The sequence below is a fragment of the Aotus nancymaae genome, unplaced genomic scaffold (assembly GCF_030222135.1).
Source record: "Aotus nancymaae isolate 86718 unplaced genomic scaffold, 86718_ANA_hifiasm-v0.15.2.pri h1tg000021l, whole genome shotgun sequence".
NCBI lineage: Eukaryota > Metazoa > Chordata > Mammalia > Primates > Aotidae > Aotus > Aotus nancymaae.
This window is the reverse complement of record NW_026988433.1, coordinates 13,916,807-13,938,876: the sequence shown is the minus strand read 5'-3', so window position 1 is coordinate 13,938,876 and position 22,070 is coordinate 13,916,807. Positions and strand designations below refer to the sequence as shown.

At 47.3% G+C, this 22,070-nt stretch overlaps 1 protein-coding gene and 1 long non-coding RNA gene across 2 annotated transcripts in view; one reads left to right on the top strand and one right to left on the bottom strand.

Annotated features, from left to right (window-relative positions):
- Positions 1-8,063, top strand: part of SRRM4 (serine/arginine repetitive matrix 4) — a 171,787-nt gene extending 163,724 nt beyond the window's left edge. Inside the window, exon 13 of the mRNA XM_064379742.1 lies at positions 1,601-8,063. Coding sequence (XP_064235812.1) covers positions 1,601-1,898 — 298 coding nt within the window. The 3' untranslated portion in view covers positions 1,899-8,063. The remainder of the gene's footprint in view (positions 1-1,600) is intronic.
- Positions 8,064-17,134: 9,071 nt separating this feature from the next.
- On the bottom strand, positions 17,135-19,913 carry LOC135276222 (uncharacterized). The gene is made up of 3 exons (XR_010343768.1): positions 19,845-19,913; positions 17,768-17,992; positions 17,135-17,407 (listed from the first exon to the last, which is right to left on the bottom strand). It is a non-coding gene; the product is annotated as an uncharacterized LOC135276222 (long non-coding RNA).
- Positions 19,914-22,070: the final 2,157 nt, after the last annotated feature.

The following is a 22,070-nucleotide window of genomic DNA, read 5'->3' as shown; positions in this document are numbered from 1 at the left end:
GTGAGGAGAGGGTTAACAGGATTGCTTGGATGCCAAAAGTACCTTGAGGGAGCCACGGTGGATAAGCCAGAGAGCACTGGATGTGGAGTGGAATCCTGGATGTGCCTCTTTGCAGGTGACCTGGGAAAGGCTCTTACCTTCCTGAGCCTCAGTTTTCTCACCCATGAGATATTGGAGGAAATAACTCCCAGAAGTATCATGAGGATGAAATGAAAAGGGGCAAAAAGACATGAGCGTGCTTTGTAAACTTAAATGTAGAGCACACAATGTGCCATTGTCGTTGACTGAATGGTCAGAATAGGTGGATACGTTTCCTCGAACAAGTAAGGCCTCAGAAGAGAAAAGCTCTAGCAGAGAAGTCTGAGCACAAGCAAATTTCTCAGGCCTTGAAAGCTGGGAGAATAGCTGAATGCTGCCCTAAGATTGGGCTGGGCTCTTGTTTCTGGTCTTCCAAGGATCTGCCACTCAGGCCAGAGATTGGACTGAGGAATCAGGGATCCTCCCTGGAGATGACTTAGAGGAGGAAAAAGAATGTGTGCTCCAGATAGCAAGACTAGGGTGATGCAGTCCCCTTCTCAAATATCCCGCAGACCACCCTGCCTCAGCTTGTAACCCTTGGGAGGCAAAGGTGGGTGGATTGCTTGAGCTCAGGAGTTTTAGACCTGCCTGGGCAACATGGCAAGACTCCTTCTCTACCAAAAATACAAAACACTAGCCAGGCATGGTAGTGTGCGCCTGTGGTCCCATCTACACCAGAATCTGAGGTGGGAGGATCATTTGAGCCCAAGGGTGGAGGTTGCAGTGAGCTGAGATTGCGCTACTGCATTCCAACCTGGGTGACAGAGCAAGACACCGTCTGAAAAGAATATAATTAATATAATATATATAATTCCTAAACCCACTTCCTTGATCCAACGTCACACAGCTAGTAAGTGGCCAGAATAGTAAGCACAAAATGGAAGTTGTTGGTATTATTATCTATGGGATCAACTTGGAGGAAGGCTAAGGCAGAGAGTGGCATTTCCAAAAGGCTGTTTAGTTTCTTTAGTCAATCTCAAATAATTCATCTTGATTAACCCATTCAGTATTTCCCAATTTTCAGTCATTCAGCAGCATCTTGACCACGTATGCCTTGTCTGCTTATCAACTGTACTATTCTTAATTTTCTTTAAATAGATATGACCCTTTTAAAAGGTTCATACATTTATTTCTAAAGGAAACTTGATATGCTACAGTAAATGGAAAATTAGCCTCTTTTGCCATAAATAGATGATTCTAGTAAAAGTAAAAATAGCAAAACAAAACTATGATTAAAGTTTAGATGTAGATTCTGTTGCAAGCTGGAGGCTTTGAGCCCCAGGCTTGCTTCATGGGGGGAAGAAAAGAGTGAGATAATCATTTTTCAAGACATACTAGCACTAAGCTGAGACTTTTTACTTTGATGTGTTCTTAGGACTGCAAGGGAAGTGGAAAGGGAGGATTTTTTCGTAAGGGACTGGGAAAAGGGAGGATACTGGTTTTCCTTAGGACAAGACTAGGGCTCTCTGCCGGGAGGTTGGGAGGGACCGGCCCTCATCCCTCCTCTCTCTGCTCTCTGCAGTGCCCGGAAACGCCCCATCCCCTACTATCGGCCCAGCCCCTCTTCATCCGGCAGCCTCAGCAGCACCTCCTCCTGGTACAGCAGCAGCAGTAGCCGCTCGGCCAGCCGCAGCTACTCCCGGAGCCGGAGTCGGAGCCGGAGTCGGAGCCGGAGCCGGACCCGCACAAGCAGCAGCTCTAGCTCCCGCAGTCCCAGCCTGGGCTCCCGCAGCCGGAGCCGGAGCAGGAGCCGGAGCCGGAGCAGGAGCCGGAGCCGGAGCTACAGCTCAGCAGACAGCTACTCCAGCACGAGGCGCTAAGTGCCCCTGAGCCAGCTGCCCGTGGGGGCCCCTTCGCGCTGCCAGCCTCCCCCAACCACCTGCCCTCCCCGCCTTCTCCTTGGTGACAGATAGTGAGGGCTCCTATACCTGTCCTTCCTGCTTGCCTGGGGGAAGAGGAGAAGAGGGTATGGGGGTTTCACCCTCTAGGTCAAGCTGCTAGGAGCCCCTACCAGCACCATCCTGGGGCCCAGCTCAGGCCTGGGCCAATGGAGAGAACCATCCTCTTGTGGCACAAAAAGAAAAGAAAAGAAAACCTCAAGGTTTTGTAAGAAACAATGGGTCCGTGACTCAGAAATTGAGCCCTGGCCAGGAAAATGTGGAGACCGTTCTCCTCACCCACTGCTCACAGGAGGCCCATGGGAATTCTCCCCACCTCCCCCGATGCTCCCCTCCTCCAACCTCATGGCTGCACGTGGATGGACCCCCATGTTGGGTAGATGTGGAAGAGGTGACCAATGGCAGTTCAGGTTCAAGATAAGGGGGTGAGGCCTTTAACTTCCTCAAACAGGCCAGAGCAAAGGCTGGAAGACACTTGGGTCCTAGAAGAAGGGATATCCTTGTATACCAGACATGGACATTTGACTTGGTGGGAGGCGTCAGGAGATAGGAGATGGGTTCTCTGGTTATGAAGATAGATAGCAAAAAATGGAAGGGGTCAGTCTGCTGCTCCCAATATCTCAGCATGGTCAGGGCACAGGGCCCAGCAGATCCCAGCCATGGAGAGGCCACTGTATGGCTGACACAAAACACTTCTTGGCCGTTCACAGGGGCTCTGCAACCTCACAAGAAAGGAGATAGTGGGAGAATCAGGACATGTTGGTCTCCAGCCCCATTTCCCAAATACGCCTCAGCCTCACTTGCTGGCACCAACTTAATTCCACGGGACCATCTGCTGAACATTCCCCAGTGCCATGGCTGGTTGCCAGGCCCCAGCGCCAGCCAGTCTGACTTTACCATCCAGTGGGCGCCTGCCAGCCCTCTCCCCTCTGCCCAGGCTGCCACGCCCTGGATGCCACCCAGTGCAGCCTGGCACCTACCCACCCACCTTTCGGGTTATGCCACTCCCCTTGCCTCTCAGGAATTTTGCCAGGATGGGGCACAGCAGCTCAGGTTTGGGGGAAAAGACCCAAATCCAGAGTCCAGGGGAGAGGGGCTTGGATGTGCCCTGTCTTGGGCTCCTGCTGGCTTCTGAGGTTTTTTGCCAGCCTGGGAAAGACTCACCCTTATTTCTGCCCTCACCCCAAGTTCCCCCTGCCCAGAGCTGGGCAGAGAGGGTAAGCTGATCTCTGGTACATAAATACCACCAGCTGCTTCATCCACAGAAGGCTCTAAGAACAGGGAGGTGAGGAATAAGATCCTTAAAATAAACTCTTGGGCATCCCCCTCACCAGCTGACTGGCTTTCCGGAGGCTTGTGGGTGAGTTTCAAGTTTGTGGTGGCAACAGCAGTGGGACAGGGCATGGAGGGAGCCACAGAGAGAGGACAGATCCAGCTTTTGGATATTTTGGGTTATGGAAAAGCAGGGACCAAACATTCTTTATCCCTCCCACCCCAGGGAAAACATTTGGAAAACAGTCCTTTCTCTTGGAAGCAGTGACCTCTCCTCTACCCAATCTTTCCCATCCTATCAACCCACGAGGTTAGAGACAGCCATGCAGCCACCACCACAACAGTCCTTCCTCCATCAGGAGAGAGGATCGAGGCCCCCAGGCGGCAGTGGATGATCAGCCTTCCCTTGCCAGGCCTCTGGCCCAGACCTAAGCCCCACCCACAAAGACTAATGGATGCCAATGCTGTCACCGCAAAAGGCCAGATGGCAGGTGACTGGGACAGGGGCAGATGCCCTGGGGAGGGCATGTACAGCCACTGTAAATAACCCTCGTCCCTGCCCAGGAACCCAGACTGGACTTCAGTCTCCCTCCATGGAGACAAAGGCTTCCCGGAGCCACCAAAAAGCTTCTTAGCAGGACAGCTGTGAGAGGCAACGGAGCCTCGCCTTCGGACTGCCTTCATCGAGACAACTCTAGGGGACCATTTTGCCTAGGGCTCCTAGCAAACCTTTTTATTTATTTTATTTATTTATCTGTTTATTTATTTATTTATGTGATGACTGCCTCTCTCTTTCGCACCATTAGCAGTATTTAATTATTTATTTATTTATACAGAGCGGGTGTGTGTGTGTGTGTGTGTGTGTGTGTGTGTTGGGGGGGTCTCCTCCTAAATTATTTTTGTGCATCTCTCTTTTTTTCTCCTGTTTTTACGGATGAGATTTGAGAAGCCAAAGGTGACTGAGCTATTGGCTTTCTCCCTCAAGGCTCTAAGCCTGGAACACCCTGGAGTTGGCCCAGAAGGAGGCACATCTGTCCCAAGGTTCATCACTTAACCCAGAGTCCAGGAGAGTTAAGCCTGTGCCCCAGCCTCCTGTTCCCGAGATACCTCCCTGGGGTATCAAAAAGATGCAAACAGCCCAGAGGCTTATGAGCTACGGTGATGAACTGACATAGTGGAGTTGCAACTTAGGCGGAGGCGGGAGTTGAAAGTTGGCACATGGGGCCAAGGCTGCCCAAAGTCTAAATCCCTTGTGAACGTCCCTTAGGGAGGCCCCAGACTGGAGACAGATGTGCTATATCTTAGCAGATTGACAAGGCTTCAGTTGAGTACTTACTGAAGTAGTTGCCTTGTATTTTGAGGGTCATGGTGGATGAAAATGATGTCTGGTTTAGTACTGGAATTGCACGTGTGGTTGATGAGGTGCTCACACCATGAGAATGGAGGTGGGAACTGAACTGACTGAGGGAAGACACACACCTTAATCTCACCCTCACTCCAAGGCACATAGCAGGACCACTCCCTAGCTTCTCTGAGCACACCTAGTTGGTTTCATGTATGTTACATGTGCTTCCACTCCACAGTACCTAATTTCTCTCTGTACCCTGAGATTTGAAGGCTGCCTTGTGAAGAGGCATCGGCCATCCTGGGTGAGACCCACCAACCCAAAAGCAAAAGCCTTTATCTATGATCTCCTGCTGTTTGTCGGGGGCAAGCACAAAGCTATTTCTCAAATTAGAAAAGAAAAAAAATGTGGAAGGAGCAGCCAGATGTTCCACAGGACCCTGCCAAGAAGATCATTTCCTAACCCATCCTGGAAGGGCCCCGGATCCAGAGATCTTTATCAGTCCTGCTTATCTCACCAACTGGGAGTGTCTTCTGGCTGCTGGCTGGAGGCAACTCTTGCCCTTTCCAAAGTGACTGTCCACTGCCTTGCAATTTCCAGCTTGCCTAGTCCAGCTTTGGGTTTACTGAGACTTTTGCAACATCCCTGGTTGTTTCCCTGGCAATGTGACTACCCAGCCTTAACCCAAAGCAAGGGAGTGCCCCTTTCCTGGGGGAAGTTTACAAGAAGGTTGCTTAGATGCCTACTTCGGGAAAATCTCTGTCTTTCTCTCTCTCACTTGGTGTGTTTCTCTACTTTCTTTTACATTTCCTTTTTTTCTTTCCAAAAACAATGTGCTGCTTGAGGCACTGGTAATCTTAATTAACCAGAACCTCTCATTCCTGGTATTGCTGTTCCTACACCTATGTCACCCTCATTATCTTCTGCTTCCAGGGAATACGACAGATCACCAGAATGCTCCTCGTGGTGAGGGTTTATCTCAAAAACCAACATCCAAAGTGGGAGGGGGATGTGTCTTGCGGTCAAACATCGTGCATCCCAAGCCTCTGACCTTCCCGCTATGGATGGACACTGGATGACAGAAACTGGATACATTGCTCCCTTTTCCTGGGGCAAAGTTCCCACCTCTGTTAAATGGAGGGGCTTGGGGGATAAAAATTCAAAATGTTGGCCTGAGGCCTGAGAGCATCCCCAAAGACAGAGGGAGCTTCGCAGAAACTCAGAGGGAAAAGGAAAAGAGCCCCAGGCGTGTTTGGGAGGTTCTCTATCCTGAGAGTAAAAATGAAAAGCAAGATTTGATTTCCCTTCCGTTAATTAGGCAATGCTAATTAGCTCAAAACCCCCCACTTAGTGACCATTCCTTCCCTTCTTTGAAGGACCCTTGATCTTTCAGAAGCAGAATAAAATTAAGATGTTAGAACCAAGGTCTCCGTCTCAGAGAGCCCCATCACTTCATTTGCTCAGACCCATCCTGTTTTGCAAAAGGGTTTGCTTGGAGAGGCCAAAATTCAGGGTGTTCTCAAAGGTGAAGAAAGCACATGGTTCTTCTCCAGTCCAACTTTCGCCTTTTCTTCTGCTGGCTTCTTTTCATCTCTTCTTTTTCACAGATGTTGCAAACGGTCTCATGCGCATGTGTCTTGCCCCGCTTTCCTCTTTAGCTGAACAGAAAATTTTGTCTAATAGTAAAATAAAGTCAAAAACAGGATTCCTCCAAACATGCCTCCTCCCTCACTGGCCAACTGAGTCCAGCTGAAAAACGTACGCTAGATTCAATGTCATTGAGCAATGCTTTATTGAAACCTTGTTCTTCTCACTTCTGCACCAATGAGCCAATGATGCTGACCCAAAAGTCATCTCTCCTCTATCTGTGGTTGTTGTTTTTGGAGTTAAAGTTTTTGTGGTTTATTTTAGCTCTTCTTGTGGCTGTTGTTTTGCATTGTAAATACTATGATGGGGGACCCCCATCAGAATACAGCTTATTTAATAATTTATTTCCTGTTTATTGACTGGTATTGGAAAAAGAGAAGGACCACCTCTTTCGCTGAATTGCTGTTGAAAATTGATTCATCTCCCAACTCTGGGTGCTGCTGTCTGCAGCAGGGGCATTACTGCCCAGGTAATGAGTGCAAGAATCACCAAGCAAATTGAAATTGGCAGAAACAGAGGCTTCAGTCATACAAATTAGGCTCAAATGGAACTAAAACACTTGTTATCTCCGGGAAAACCTCATTTAGATGGAAATTAATTAAGGAATAAAATGCCTACGCATGAACCAACTTCTATTAAAAAGTCACAACTCCTTGAAAAAAAAGAAAGAAAAATTGTAAACCCTTTTTGTCTGACCAAGAAAAGCTATGCCTCATCTTCTAACAAGCCAAGCCAAAAAGACTGCCATGGTATTCCTATGTGTTTATTTGGCCTGTGTATCTGTCTGAATGAAATAGAATCGATCTCTAGCCTCAGTCTTGTCATCTGTAAAATGGGGCTTGTCCTATATATTATCTGCAAGGTGGGGGAAAGGGGGGCTCAAGTCCTGATGCTATGGACTCCATACTGTTGGATATATTGTCCCTTGTGTCCCTTCTGCTGACTGTAGATTAAATGGTGTAAACCAAGGAAGGAAACAAAAAAGTGGGGCCTGGAATTCATTTTCAGAGTGAGGTCACAGTCGCTGAGTACCACAGTCATATATGGGAGACCTTACGCTGCTGTCACCTCGATAACTCTTGTGTCCTGGGTTAAAGCCCTCTATATTTAGTCTGAACTTCTCTCCAAGACCCGTGGTCGAAAGTCATCACGGGAGAGACCAAGATGGGCTTACCTTGCCCTGCTCTGGATTTAACCACTGTTCATTGTCAGGCTATATTTTTGTACAATCGTTCAAATAATCCAGTGACATAGGTCACATTGTCACTTTTCAGAGGAGAAACTGAGGCCCAGGAAAGGGAGTTGACATGCCCAAGCTCCCTTGAGCTCAGATCGGCTTGACTCAATGTCCAGCGTTCCCGTGGTAGCTTTTTCTCTGGGGCACTATGCTGTGAGAACTTCTCTCTGCACAGTGTCTTTTTTCTCCCAATTCTTAGCTATTTCCCCAAGCAATGATTGGCCAAGGACCTAGCGTCATCCACCACATTGGCCTAGGGGACATGGTGCACCCCAAGGCCACTTCTCTACATTGGAGGCTGGGAATCTCCTCTGGAAAATTCCCAAGTCGAGGACCCACCACCAGCCCAGCTCAGCCTGACCAGACAGCCTTTGCCTGAAGCATCCACATCAGAGGGAAAGAAGCTGCTGTGTCCTCCAGCATCCTGGGACCCTGTCCTCTGCCCAGTGACACAGCAGCCATGGCTTGCTTGATTTCTGGTCTCCTAAGGTTAAGCTAAGCATAACCTTCCTGGGGTTTCTGGTTTTACAGCCTGTATGAAACATGTCTCTGTTCTAATTAAAGGTCCCATGGTATGGTGTTCTCATACACGGCTCAGTGTCCTCTGTCTATATGGGGTACTCAGAAGCAAAAAGCAGGGAGGGAGACAGGGAGCTAAAGAAGACTTAAGTAGCACCTGCTGCATGCCATACACGTTCACACTGCTCAGCTCACGTCTTCAGTCTTCCAAACAAACCTGTAAATATTTTGGATTTTTGGTTATATGTATAGCATATATACACATACACACTATATACATATATATATATACTTTTTATATATACACACTATATATATACTTTATATATACACACTATATATATACTTTATATATACACACTATATATATACTATATATATATATATATACACACACACACACTATATATATGTGCATATATGTTAGCAGCATCTATGGAGTGCCTTAGGCGACCTTTTTGGAAGCATTTTTTATGCATTATCTTAGTCTTCAGCAAACATAACCAACCCTATGAAGCAGGTATTAGGAACTTCTTCTTACAAATAAGGAAACTGAGGCTTAGAAAAGCAAAGTCAGCTGGGCACAGTGAGTGACTTGTGCCTGTAATCCCAGTACTTTGAGAGGCTGAGGCAGGCAGATTACTTGAGGTCAGGAGTTTGAGACCAGCCTAGCCAACATGATGAAACCCCATCTCTACTAAAAATACAAAAATTAGCTTGACGTGGCAGTGGGCACCTGTATTCCCAGCTACTCAGGAAGCTGAGGCACAAGAATCCCTTGAATCCGGGAGGCAGAGGTTGCAGTGAGCTGAGATCGCACCACTGCACTCCAGCCTGGGCCACAGAGAGAGACTCCATCTCAAAAAAAATAAAATAAAAAAAGAAAAGAAAAGTCACTTGCCCAAGGACCACAGAATCTAGAATCAATGATAACATCCAGGCAGGCTAACTCCAAAGCCCAGGTTTTCAACTTCTTTGCTCTGTAGCACTCCAGTATGTGCAACGAGTAACCAGAGTTCTTTGGTAGAATTATTTTTCTTTGAGATCTTCTTCATGGCTGAGAGGAAGTACACAGATTTTGGAGTCCAAAGACCTAGATTCAAACCTAGACCCTGCCATTACCAGCTGGGTGGTATTGGGCAAGCACTATACCTTGTTGGTGCTTGGTTGATTTGCTCATCTGTAAAATGGGATAGCAACAGCCATCTCCCTGGGCTGCAGTGAGAATTAAATGAGATGGTGGCTTTAAAAAATAAGGAGGCACCAAAAGTAGTCAGTGACTGTTAATGAGCAACATGACTATTTCCTAAACTGAGACTGAGCTATAGTGATGAAGATTAAGTAAATAGCCCAAAATAGCCAACTTGGATCTGCAGGAGCTGTGCAAGGCCCTGTGGAAATGTCCTAAGTGTGGAATTAGACTGTTTCTTCCCTCCAGAGCAGGGGCTGAAAACATTCCTGGGGACAGGCAGGTGAGGGAAATAGACAAGGTTAGGACTGTGGGAAATTGGAGAACTCGATAGATGAATGCCAGATAGAACCCTACTCTCGGCTCCATGTTGCCAAATCTTCCCATTTTTCAAGAGAACCTGAATTTTCTCATTTTAAAATCTCCTGATTTTAAAATATTCAAACTCATTGTTTTTTCAATACCATGTGGGCCCAAAAAACTACGCGCGTGTGCACACACACACACACACAGTCCACAACTGACTTGATTATCCACTAAGGGAGAAAGATGAAAGAAAACAGGTGAGTGCCACTGCCTCGCTTGTATCCTGCCCAGCAGAAATTTCCCTTGGGAATCATTTGAATGGGATAACCTCCTTTGGTACATCCATGACTATATACCACCCTCCGCAAGTCCCCCCAAACACACTGATTTATTTCTTCCCAAATAGGTTTGGATAAAGCAACAACCAGTGTCCTCTTCAAGACTTCATTAATAAATAATGGTAATTAATAATAATAAACTTTTAGGGATCAGTTATCACCTGCCAGGCTATTTGCCTGCATTAACTTATCTCCTTTGGGGAGAGTTACCTAATTATAACTTTTTGAGGTATATACACTTGTTTCATTCTCATAACATCATTTAGCCCCATTTGACAGAGGACAGAATTGAGGCTTATGGAGGGAAGACCACATAGCTAGTAGGTATTAGGTCTGTGGGCCCCAGGGTCATTTCTGCTACGCCTCTTTACCCCCTGAGGGTAGGAGCCCCATCAACTCAGAGCTAGCCATTCTTAGGTGCCCCCGGTAACTTTCCCCCATAAATTGTGGCTGTCAGGAGACTGGAAGATGCCTTCACCTTTCTAGCTCCTGCTCCAGCTCCAAGTTACCAGAATCCATATGTTTGTCTGTCTAGCAATTGCTCTCAACAGACACTTCTCCCAGCCCCAGGGGTCTGGGCTGCAGAGGAGACATCCTTTTGGAGATGTCTCTGTCTCAGGCCAGATTGACAGCTGTCCAATAATGGAGCAGAGGTGGCATGCATTCAACACCCCCACCTGGGCAGCCCTGGGGGCACACACAGCCCTTCCATGGGGTGGAAGCAACGGCATAGGCAGAGGGGTGGGAGGAACATCAGAAAACAAATCCTCCTGAGAGGCAGGGACCGAGACTTGCTGCATGGCCCTAAGTAAATCAAGTCCCTCTCCGGGACCTACTTACTCTACCTGTTAAAACAGAACACACCAGGCCAGTGGTCCACAACCCTGGCTAGACGTTAAACTCACCTGTGAACTTTACAAACCCACCCCACCTCAAATAATAAGAATCTCTCAGGGTGACATTGGTGTGTCTAAAAGCCTCCCTAGAGCATTCTGATATGAAGCCGAGCTTGAGAGTCACTGAATTAGATGGCACCCAAAATGCCGTCCAGGTCTGGTATCTTAAGTGATCTAGGTGTTCTACTAGATGCCATAATGGGGACAGTAAAGCCAGCACAAAAAGCACCCAACACATACAGAGCCAGCTATGTGCTAGCCATGCTTCTAAGTGGTTCACATACGTGAACATAAATTAGATATTCACTGTCACAACCTCCTTGTAAGATACAGTTTCTGATACCTATTTTGCAGATGCAGAAACTGAGGCACAGACAGGTTTCCCCAGGTCACACAGATAGTAAGTGGTAACAGCTGGATGCTAGCATAAAAGTGAGTCCAAAGAGGCTCGTGAAACAGCCTTGCAGGGTCAAGCAAGGCATTGAAGAAAAGAAATTGACCTCTAGGTTGATCCTGGGAGATGAATAGGGTTGGTCGAGCAAAGGAAGGGTTAAAAAAGAGGAGGAAACGGGCTAGGCACAGTGGCTCATCCCTGTAATCCCAGCACTTTGGGAGGCCGAGGTGGGCAGATCACTTGAGGTCAGGAGTTCGAGATTAGCCTGGCCAACATGGTGAAACCCCATCTCTACTAAAAATACAAAAATTAGCCAGGCATGGTGGTGCATGCCTGTAATCCCAGCCACTCGGGGGGGCTGAGGCAGGAGAATCACTCGAATCTGGGGGGCATAAATTGCAGTAAGTCTAGATCATGCCATTGCACTCCAGCCTGGGTAGCAGAGCAAGACTATGTCTCAAAAAAAAAAAAAAAAAAAGAAGGAAAGAGGAGGGAAGGAAGTCATCTCACACAGGGGCAATTGAGTGTGTACAGGGCCAGAGTCAATGACACCCGCCTGCCTTCCCCGCCTCCCCAGCATATTCCTTCCATGAGGCTTATTGCCACCTGTAACCAGTGTGCTTACTTGTTTACTTGTTTACTGCCCATCTCCATGAGGACAGGAGTCTTGTCCGCCTCATTTATTTCTGTACATTCAGCAGCATGTGGCCAGCTGTCAAGTGATTGAATCCTGGAGTGCCAGCCCCGCTCCCCTCCCATGCCCATTCATTCTTGAGCTGCTTAATTTTTAGCTTATGTGGGGGATGGGGAGGACTGTGGCAAGGCAGTGACATGTCCCACACAGGGACTCTAAGGATCTCTCATGCACACTCTCTTTCCACCCCGAGAGAGAAAGCAGCATGTATGGTAGGGTAGGCGTGAGCACCTACTGTTTGTCCAGCATTGTTCGAAGCACTGGATATATACACTTAGATTAGAAAATGGCGCAATTTTTAAAAGGCAGTGGCTGAAAGCAAGGGCTTGCGAATCAGACAGACCTGGACTTGAGCCTGACTCTGCTACTTCCTCCCTGTGTGTCTATGTGTCGGTGACCTAACCTCTCTGAGCCTCAGGTTCCTTATCTTTCCAATGGGAATAGTAAGAGATCAATCTCATAAGGCTGCTGTGAAGATTAGTAGAGGAGACTCCTGAAAAGGACTGAGCAAAGTGCCTGACTGTTAGTTCCATTGTTACTGATAATTTTTTTTTAAAAAAAAAAAAGCCCGGGGTAGGGGGTGAGGGTAGAGGATCAGTTGCTCATGTAAGCTCATGATAATTTCTGGAAGGATTTCAGGTCACCTTGGCAAAAGATAGAGCAATATTTCTTCCCACGTTTCATCACCTACACCACCAGATTCTCAAGAGAGGCACTCCCACCTGCCTCCCTCAATAAGGCTCTCCTCTTCTCAGAAGGATCTAAAGCCTCCTGAGAACTTGGCAATCTCCCTTGTAGATCTCCATCCTGACATTTCATCAACAGTTTCCACCCAAGTGGCTCTAGTATGAAACCATCAATAGAAAAGACACTGGGGCACTGTTCACGCCTTTCCACCCATAGTGGGTTTACAAAATGGGTTTACCACTCCCTTGGAATGCTGTCACTCAGCCATTGTACAGCTGTGGCCAACCTATAGCCAGATGACTCATGGAAATTTTTCTTTTTGTCTTTATTCCCCTTTGCCATGGAAACTGTCAAATGTTTTCTGAAGGTATAACAGTATGTCCCTTTGACAATACACCGCAAATTGAAAACCAAAATAACACAAATCACATCAAATAGAGTCGTATTGCCAAATGGAAAGGGGTTGGAATGCATGTATACACACACACACACGCACGCACACATATACACACACACACACAGAGAGAGAGAGAGAGAGAGAGAGAGAGAGAGAGAGAGGATTTGTTTTTTCCCATCAGTCTCTCTCACCTCAAAACCTATTTCTAGGTTAAGGTATCTTAAAGAAAACCGTGCCCTCCTACGCTCGGGCTTCATAGAGTCTGTGAATCATTTGAAATCCCAAGCCACAATTTCTATGTTAAAATATTAGCATTTCAGTGCAGAGGAGGTATATATTTCCACCAGTTTTCCAAGGGATTCAACTCAATGAAACCTTAAGAATGCTTCTGCAAAGTCTGTCTTCACTCTCTCTGGATGTGGCAGTGTTTCTAGTTGCCTCCCAATAGCCATCCCACCTTCATCCATAGTAACAGGAAACCCCAATTTATAACTGGGATTATAGCCACCCAAAATAAAGACTGCATCTCCCAGCCTCCTTTGCAGCTAGGAGTGGCCATAGCTGCAAGATGTCTGATCTATAGACAGAATTCATAGTGTTAGTGTCCAGAAATTTTTATGAAAGAGATTTGTCTGTGCTTTTTCTTCCTTCCTTCCTTCCTTCCTTCCTTCCTTCCTTCCTTCCTTCCTTCTTGCTGGCTGCAATGTGGACATGACGGCTGGAATGTGAACAAGTGACTTTCTGATTCATGAGGTGGCTTTGGGAATAGAGCCCATATGGATAAAGCACTAGGATAGAAGGGCTCTCCAGCCTGAGGACATGGTGGAAGAGGGACACATGTTAGCCTCAGATAGAATCTCTCTGGACTTCAACATTAAGAAGAAATAAATTTCTCTCTTGTTTCAGCCACTGTTATTTTGACTGTCTGTTGTTTGCAGCTACAGCTGCTCCCAGCTCAAATTCAGGGTGAAGCTAAGACAGTCCCCAGAAGGAATATCTTGTTAATCTTTCCTTCTCCATCTGTATACGTCCTCCCCAGCCACTCCAGTCTTCCTCCCGCTCTGGAACAAAGCTGGAAAACACTGTCAGCTGACCGCTCCTAAGAGCTGTCACTCCCAGACCTAGAAAGAGCTGTTTTCAAAGCAGTTGTCTGGCATCAAAGTCACCAACTGGTCAAACCAGCTTCTGCTCTGACCTCAGAGGTATCTGGGAGAGGGGCATCAAGATTACAGACCTTCCAGCTCTTCCTTTTCCAAAGATCTCAGAGCTACCCTCTGTCTAAGGGGCTCATGATGGAATTCTTCATAAATGCTCCAAACTGAAAGGAACATGTACCACTTTCCCAGCCAGGCTCTACACAGAGGAGGCAGAATGATTTACCCCTTAGAATAATATTAGCACTGGGAAAGTACTAATAACTTGGTTATTTCTTAATTATATGCCAAACAAGGGGTAGATTACTCATGAGTTTTCCAGGAATTGGGGAGGGGGCAATTCCGGAACTGAGGGTTCCTCCCCTTTTCAGACCATGGAGGTCTAAACATAACTTCCTTACATTGCCATGGCATCTAAACTGTGATGACCCTGGTGGGAGTGTCTTTTAGCATGCTAATACATTATACTTAGCAAAAAAGGAGCGGTGATGACCTGAGGTGACTCATTGCCATTTTGGTTCTGGTGGGTTTCCGCGGGCTTCTTTACTGCAGTCTCTTTTATCAGCAAGGTCTTTGTGACCTGTATCTTGTGCTGACCTCCTTTCTCATCCTGTGACAGACTTCCTGGGAATGTAGCCCAACAGGTCTTAGCCTTATTTTACCCAGCCCCTATTCAAGATGGAATTGCTCTGGTTCAAATGCCACCGACGGCATCTGAAATTCTTTTTATTGCTTATTTTGTGAACCCCAAAAATCCGAGACAGGTCTCAGTTAATTTAGAAAGTTTATTTTGCCGAGGTTGAAGACACGTGCCTGTGACACAGTCTCAGGAGGTCTTGGCAACGTGCGCTCGAGGTGGTCGGGCACAGCTTGGTTTTATACATTTTAGGGAGACACGAGACATCAATCAATATGTAAGATGGACATTGGTTCAGTCTGGAAAGGTGGGACAACCAGAGGAGAAGGCAGAGCAACGCGAAGCGGGGATGTGGGGGCTTCCAGGTCATAGGTAGATAAGAGACAAATGGTTGCATTCTTTTTTTTTTTTTTAAACAGAATCTCACTCTGTCGCTCAGGCTGGAGTGCAATGGTGTGATCTCAGCTCACTGCACTGCAACCTCCACCTCCCAGGTTCAAGCCATTCTCCTCGGCTAGTGCTTTCCAAGTGAGAACGTAACAATTATGGAATGAATGAATCCATGAGTAAATGAACAGCCTGTGTCTCCCACTCCCCGCATCTGCTCCTTCTCACATGTTCACTGAGTGGCACCACCATTCATTCACCCTGTTGAAAGGTCTGAAAACCAAGACATGCATTTGATGCAAACTTCTCTTCCCCACTCATCACTATCAGCAGTCAAAATGCTCCTGCTTCTTTAATAGACCATGTTTATATCCATGCTTTACTGCTCAGCCAACAACATAGCCAAGGTTGCCATTTCACTGGGGCCGCTACAACAGCCTCCTAGCTTGTCCCCATAAAACCGCCAAAAGATCTTCTCCAAAAGCAGGTGGTGATTTTCCCGGAACTCAGTTCTCATCACAGCACTCTCCTCCTCCAAAGAGTTCAAGAGTTCTTCAATGTGCTCAGGACAAAGTCTGACCTCTTACTGGAGTCTGCAAGGTCCAGTGTGACCTAGGGCACGCCCACCTCCCTGACCATTTCCTCTTATAATCAATGCTGACGCCTACTAAGGGAGTTAGGTCTTAGGATCATCTTCATTTTACAGAAGACAAGACAGAGGTTCAGAGAAACTAAGTTCCGTGCCCAGAGCAGCAGAGCCAACGGGATTCAAATTCAGATCTGGTTGAGTTCCTACCCACTATGTTCTACTGTCTTTCTTAAGTGGGAATAAGTAGGAAATAGCAACCCAGTCACTTTCTGAAAACTCTGGTTAGTTGAGATATTGGTTCCCTGAACGGGGAATAAGTATTTGGACCATGAAACATCTCAGAAGCCTTGATTTAGGCTCAGGTATAAGAAATAGAGCCCTTGAAAACCTGGCTGGGGATGTCCCTCCTTGAGGATGGGTGGAGAGAGGGCAGGATGATCCTCTCTGTCCCATAGCTGAGCCCTGACTCTTTTGTTGAGGGCACTTGCAGCCAAGAGGAGCTGTCATTAAGTTTTGGGGACCCCCACCCCCTGCCCTAGCCCCAAGTGGCTTTCACATCAGTAACATGTAAGGATCCTCTGATCAACACAGTGACAGTGCCTCCCAGGCAGCTGCCACTCTCAGATGTCAACGTGTTCCTTGTGTCATTTGTTCAGCTGAGAGAGTCTAGAAGGGCTCAAGAAGCTTTCAGAGAAAGAAGCCCGGAAAGAAGGTGGGGGAAGAGGTGGTCCGGTGACCTGAAGCTCGGCTGTGTTCTGCCGGTAGATCTGGGTTTGGAAGGCCAGTGCTCTGGCTGGGCGTACACCAGGGGCCAGGTGGCACAGGCTCCCCTGGCAGCTGAAAGTACAGGCTTTGCAGCCAGTCATCCCGAATCTGATTCTGTGCCTTAGATTGTTCAACCGTAAAATGTGGTTAACAGTAGGACTTCTACCTCCAAGGGTTGTTATGAGGATTAAAAGAGGCACAACATATAGGGCATTTAGCAGAGCTTGGTGCAGGATAGTTCTCAAATAATGGTGGGTATCATCACTGCTATTTTGTTGCTGTTATTCACAGAATCACGTAGCGGTTAAGAATACAGACTGGAGCCAGATTGCCTAGATGTGAATCCTGGCTTTGCCACTTAGTAGCTGTGTGACCTCGGGCAAGTTATTTAACCATTTCTGTCCTTTCATGTTGTCATCTGTTAATTGGGTTAATAATAGCTATCTTAGAGCAATTCAGGTGAGGATTAAATAAGTTGATATATGCAAAGCACTTACAATTGGTACAAAATGTTAAATATGTGTTTATTATTATTACTACTACTATTACTGCTGCTATCGTTATTATTCGCAGAGGTGGTCAGGGAAAGCAATTCCTGAAAATAATTTTGGAGAAAATAATACAAGAAAGCTAGAGCTCAAATAAATATTAATTTCCTAGGATTGTGAGGGCATAGACTCATTTAGGGAGGGACCATATGGGCTGTTTATTTTATTTTATTTATTCATTCTTGCTGGGGTGTGTGGCAGAGAAAAGAGGCGTGGGTTTGAAGTTCAGACAGACCTGGGGTCAGAATCCATAAGCTGGTGGCCTCAGGCAGGTCACCTCATGTCTTGTGCCTCAGTTTCCTCATCTGTAAAAAGGAAATAATGATAGTATAAAACCTCCAGGGGGCTGTGGTGAACATTAAAAAGAGCATGTTTGGGAAATCTTCATCCCTGGCACCTTCTATGGTCTGCAGAAATGCTAGTTAATATTCTGATGTTGGCCAGGAGCGGTGGCTCATGCCTGTAATCCCAGTACTTTGGGAGGCTGAGGCAGGCAGATCACCTGAGGTTGGAAGTTCGAGACCAGCCTGACCAACATAGAGAAACCCCGTCTCTACTAAAAATACAAAATTAGCTGGGCATGGTGGTGCATGCCTGTAATCCCAGCTACTTGGGAGGCTGAGGCAGAATAGTTTGAACGCAGGAGGCGGAGGTTGCAGTGAGTCGAGATCGCGCCATTGCACTCCAGGCTGGGCATTAAGAGCTAAATTCCATCTCTCTCTCTCTCTCTCTCCATATATATACATATATATATATATATATATATATATACACACACACACACACACACTCTGATGTTGTTACTGCATGTAGAGTCTACCCAGTGGGGATCTGGGCAATTCAGACCCAGGGTTGCTGATACTATATCATCTACTCATCCAAGGTATGCTGGGCTTCTACAGTGCAGCAGGCACCCTCTAGGCACCGGGGATGCCACTATGAACAGGACACCCAAGGGTCCTGCTGTCATGGAGCCGAGTGTGCTGGAAATCCCATTAGCATTATTGTAGGGGGTCTGAGAAACAAAAGGAATAAAAAGGCATGAGCATGCTTTCTTCCTATTTTCTGGAGGATGTGCTGGGATCCAGGGCCACCCAACAGAACCAACTCAGAGACGGAGACGGGTCTTCAGACCGTCAGAGGGGCTTGGGGGTGGGAATACCCTAGGGGCGGGTGGGAACTTATCTTTCTTACTATATTGAAAAGAAAAGGCACAGAACCTGAAAGCTGTGTCTTTGCCCTACTTTGTCCCAGCACCACCTGTGTGACTTCAGACCACCGCTTCCCCACTGCTGGGCCCCAGTTTCGGGCATGCAGGGTGATCTCATCCTCCTCCTGGGCTGTTTTGAGAATGAATAGTGGTGTGCCCCCCAGGAAAGCTCTAAGAGGGTGGCAGCCAAGAGGAACTTTGTTCTGGTTCCCAGGATCTACCATCCTTCCCCTGCACCACAGCCCCCTCTATGGTCTCTTCTTCCCTGGCAGGACCAGTCTGGAGGCCCCTTCTCCTCTGGACCTCTCCTGAGCCTGGAGTCATATTTTCATCTGACTGGTGACAGCCCATGGGGTTTAGTGACTGCTTTCTCCGTGTGTTAGCTGACTCCTCACCAGGTGGCCGGGGTAGCAGGAGCAGCTGCCTCCCTCCTCAGCTTCCTGAAATGAAAGGCTGCCAGACCTAGGAATGCAAGGAGAGCCCAAGGGGAAACAGGACACCAGGCAGTGTGGAAGGATCGCGGGGCAGAACTTGGCCAATATTGTCCCATACTGGTTATTACCATGCACTCCCAAGTCCCACTGGCTTGGATTCTAATCGTTGGTCAGCTGTGTGGTCCAGGGCAGGTGGCTTCACCTCTCTGAACCACAAGGATTCCATGAGGTCATGGATAAAACTGTTGACCACAGGGCCAGGCACATGGTTAGTGTTCAATAAATGTGAGCCATGACTCTGATTTCAGAGGAAGTGTAGCAGATGAGTCAAGAGCCAAACTGCCCAGGTTTGAATCCCAGGTCTGTCACTGACAGAGGTGAATCAGGTCATCTCTCTGTGCCTCAGTTTCTTCATCTCTAAAATGGATTTAATAAAACATCCTTCCCACCAGGCATGGTGGCTCATGCCTGTAATCCCAGCACTTTGGGAGGCCGAGGTGGGTGGATCACCTGAGGTCAGGACTTTGAGACCAGCCTGGCCAACAGAGTGAGACCCTGTCTCTACTAAAAATACAAAAAATTAGCTAAGCATGGTGGCAGGTGCCTGTAATCTCAGCTACTGGGGAGGCTGAGGCACGAGAATCACTTAAACCTGGGAGGCAGAGGTTGCACTGAGCCGAGATTGCACCATTGCACTCCAGTCTGGGCAACAAGAGCGAAACTCCATCTCAAAATAAATAAATAAATATTAAATAAATAAAAAATCCTCCCTCACAGGATTGTGGGGAGAAGTAAAAGAGTTCAGACACATGCATTAAAAGTGCTCAGAACAGAAGCCGGCACGGGGCGAGTGCCCCATAAATGCGAATGGTTGTTATTTCTATTTTCTACCTTTGTGTCCTCCCTTTCCTCCCCCTCATCCCTGAATGAGAAGGTGGATTAAGTCATCGAGGTTCAGTTCCCCGCTCCCTCACCAGGCTTCCCCTCCCCCCGGGTCTCCTGGTCCCAGTTGAGCCTTGTTTTAGGCAGAGGAGTCCTCTGGAGGTTTTGGGGTGGCCTGGGAAGGGAGGAGGAGGGGAGTTTCTTCCTGAACACACCCACCGGCAGACTCGCCCATAAATAAACACAGCCCCTTCCGCACCTAAGCACACACTCACCCCAGCACTCACTCAAATCCGTACACAAACTCATTCCACCCTGTCCCACCCACTCAGAAACCTCACCCCAGCCCCTGCCCAGGTCCCAGGCAGGACCAGATTTCTCCGGTGCATCATGCGAATGATCCCCACAACTGGCTTCCAACTCAGCCGGCCCCGCCCAGCTGTAATTACAGAGAGAGCTGAGGCTTCTGTGCCCAGCCATGGCGTCAGCCCGCAGCTTCTAGCCTGATGAGCTCACTCCACATCCAGTGGGGGCTCAGTCACTCGGGACATGTCCCACCGTGGGGTCTCTATCATTCTTTCTCAGCTGGGGAGAAGGGCAGGTGTCTTTGTCTGCTCAGCACAGATCTGGGATTCAGAGCAACTCAGGTTCCCTATCAGGCACTGCCACTCCATCTGTGTACAAGGGCCAAGGCTCTGCGCCTCTATTTTTTCACCTGAAAAATGGGGGTGATGATAATAGTGACGTTTAACTATCTAGTGAGGGTTTAACTCTCGCTCAATAATGTCTGAAATGTACTAACTCCAAAAGCAGATGCACAGACAGCAATGGATGACAGTGATTTTCTTCCTATTATTATTTTTAGCAAACTGCCTCATGCAGACACTGTTTAATAGCAAAACAATTTCTCAACCTATGATTCACTGAATTCCTTAATATCTTCAACTTACCCTCATCTCGTGAAGAAAGCAGGGCTGAGACCCCAAAGCCCACAGAGGGAAAATGACATGCCCCAAATTGTCTACCTGTTGGGGACAGATCGAAGATTAGAACCCAAGCCCAACAGGCCTCCAGGCCAAAGGAGGATTTGTGAATTGATTTTTCCAGCTGCGTGGGAGGAGCAGGAAAGTCTAGATTTGGGGCTTTGAGTTTCAGACCAGACATCCTGCCTGAGTATAACACCTTTTGATAATTATCAGTATTAACAGTCATATTAATAGAAGATACTGTTCATGAACACATCTGTGGTAGTTTTTCCATCTGTAAAATGGGATAATACTGGTACTCTTACCTCACAGGATTGCTGATGAGGATTACATGAGTTCATATTTATAAAGTCCATCGAACAGGGCCTGGCCTACAGCAAACATTATGTAATTGATAACTCAAAATTGAAAATGCAAAGGTGCCCATCAGACTGCTGGGTGCTGGAAGAGAATTAGCTCACGTATTCCTCATGGCAGGTCTGCGAGTTGGCTACTATTATGTCCATTTATAAGGAGAAAAACTGACAACTTGGAGGTGCCCAGGAATAATGTTACTATCGCTAAAGATGCTTTGCTTGACCAAACATTAATCAGATTACTGAATCTTCTCCTAAGCCCATCTCTGCAGTTCTTTATAAAAATTCAGTTTTGGCACGAACTCTGCTAAGTCCGTTTAGCAGCAATCACCCATCTTCGATTTCTGATCACCCTCAATATCTGATTAGTTTCCTCATCCTCCACCATCCCCCAGGTGATGTCTGAGCACCCTGGCCTGTCTTCAGCAAGAATCCTCTTAGGTTAGTTGAGCCAGAATTGCCCTGACCCCCTGGACATTCCTCCAAGTAATTTTCCATTCGCCAACCCTCCCACCTGCTTCTTGGATACAAATTCCCACTTACCCATGACCTACTGGGTGTGGAGTCTGATCTTTCTCCCTCACTGCAAAATCCCATTTCTGGGATCCCTGCATTTATGGAGAAAGTTCCCCTGCCCGGTAAAGTCTTGTTTATCATACTTTAACAAGGTTCATACAAATATATATATACATATATACATTTTAAAACATTTTTATCTTTTAAAAACATTTTATTCTTACTTATCATACTTTAACAAGTGTCACATGAATATATATGTGTGTGTGTGTGTGTGTGTGTGTATGTATATGTATATATACATTTTTTAAAACTTCTTTTTTCTTCACCACTCTCCCCGGAGGGCATTGAGGATCTAGGAGTTTGGCCACCTTGTAAGTGGGGATTCCAAGTCAGGGCCATCCTTCAAATCCACTGAGCTCCTGTCTCTCTCTTTCCCTTCTGCAGGTCCCCAGGGGAAAGGCAGGATACAACACGCTCTGGGGAAGGTATTTCCAGAGGGTGACCTGAGCCCTCAGCCAGGCTCGGGGTTATTAATAGCCAGGCCTTGGTGCCCTGCTTGGGGAGGGCGGTTCCAGCTCCCGGAGCGAGCGGAGGGCGGAGCTGAGCGGAGCGGCCAGGGGAGGAGAGAGCGTCTGGAGAGGCTGGCTGAACTTGGACGCGGCCCCTCCCAGCCAGGCCAGTTGTTCCCTCTGTGGATTCTCCGGGG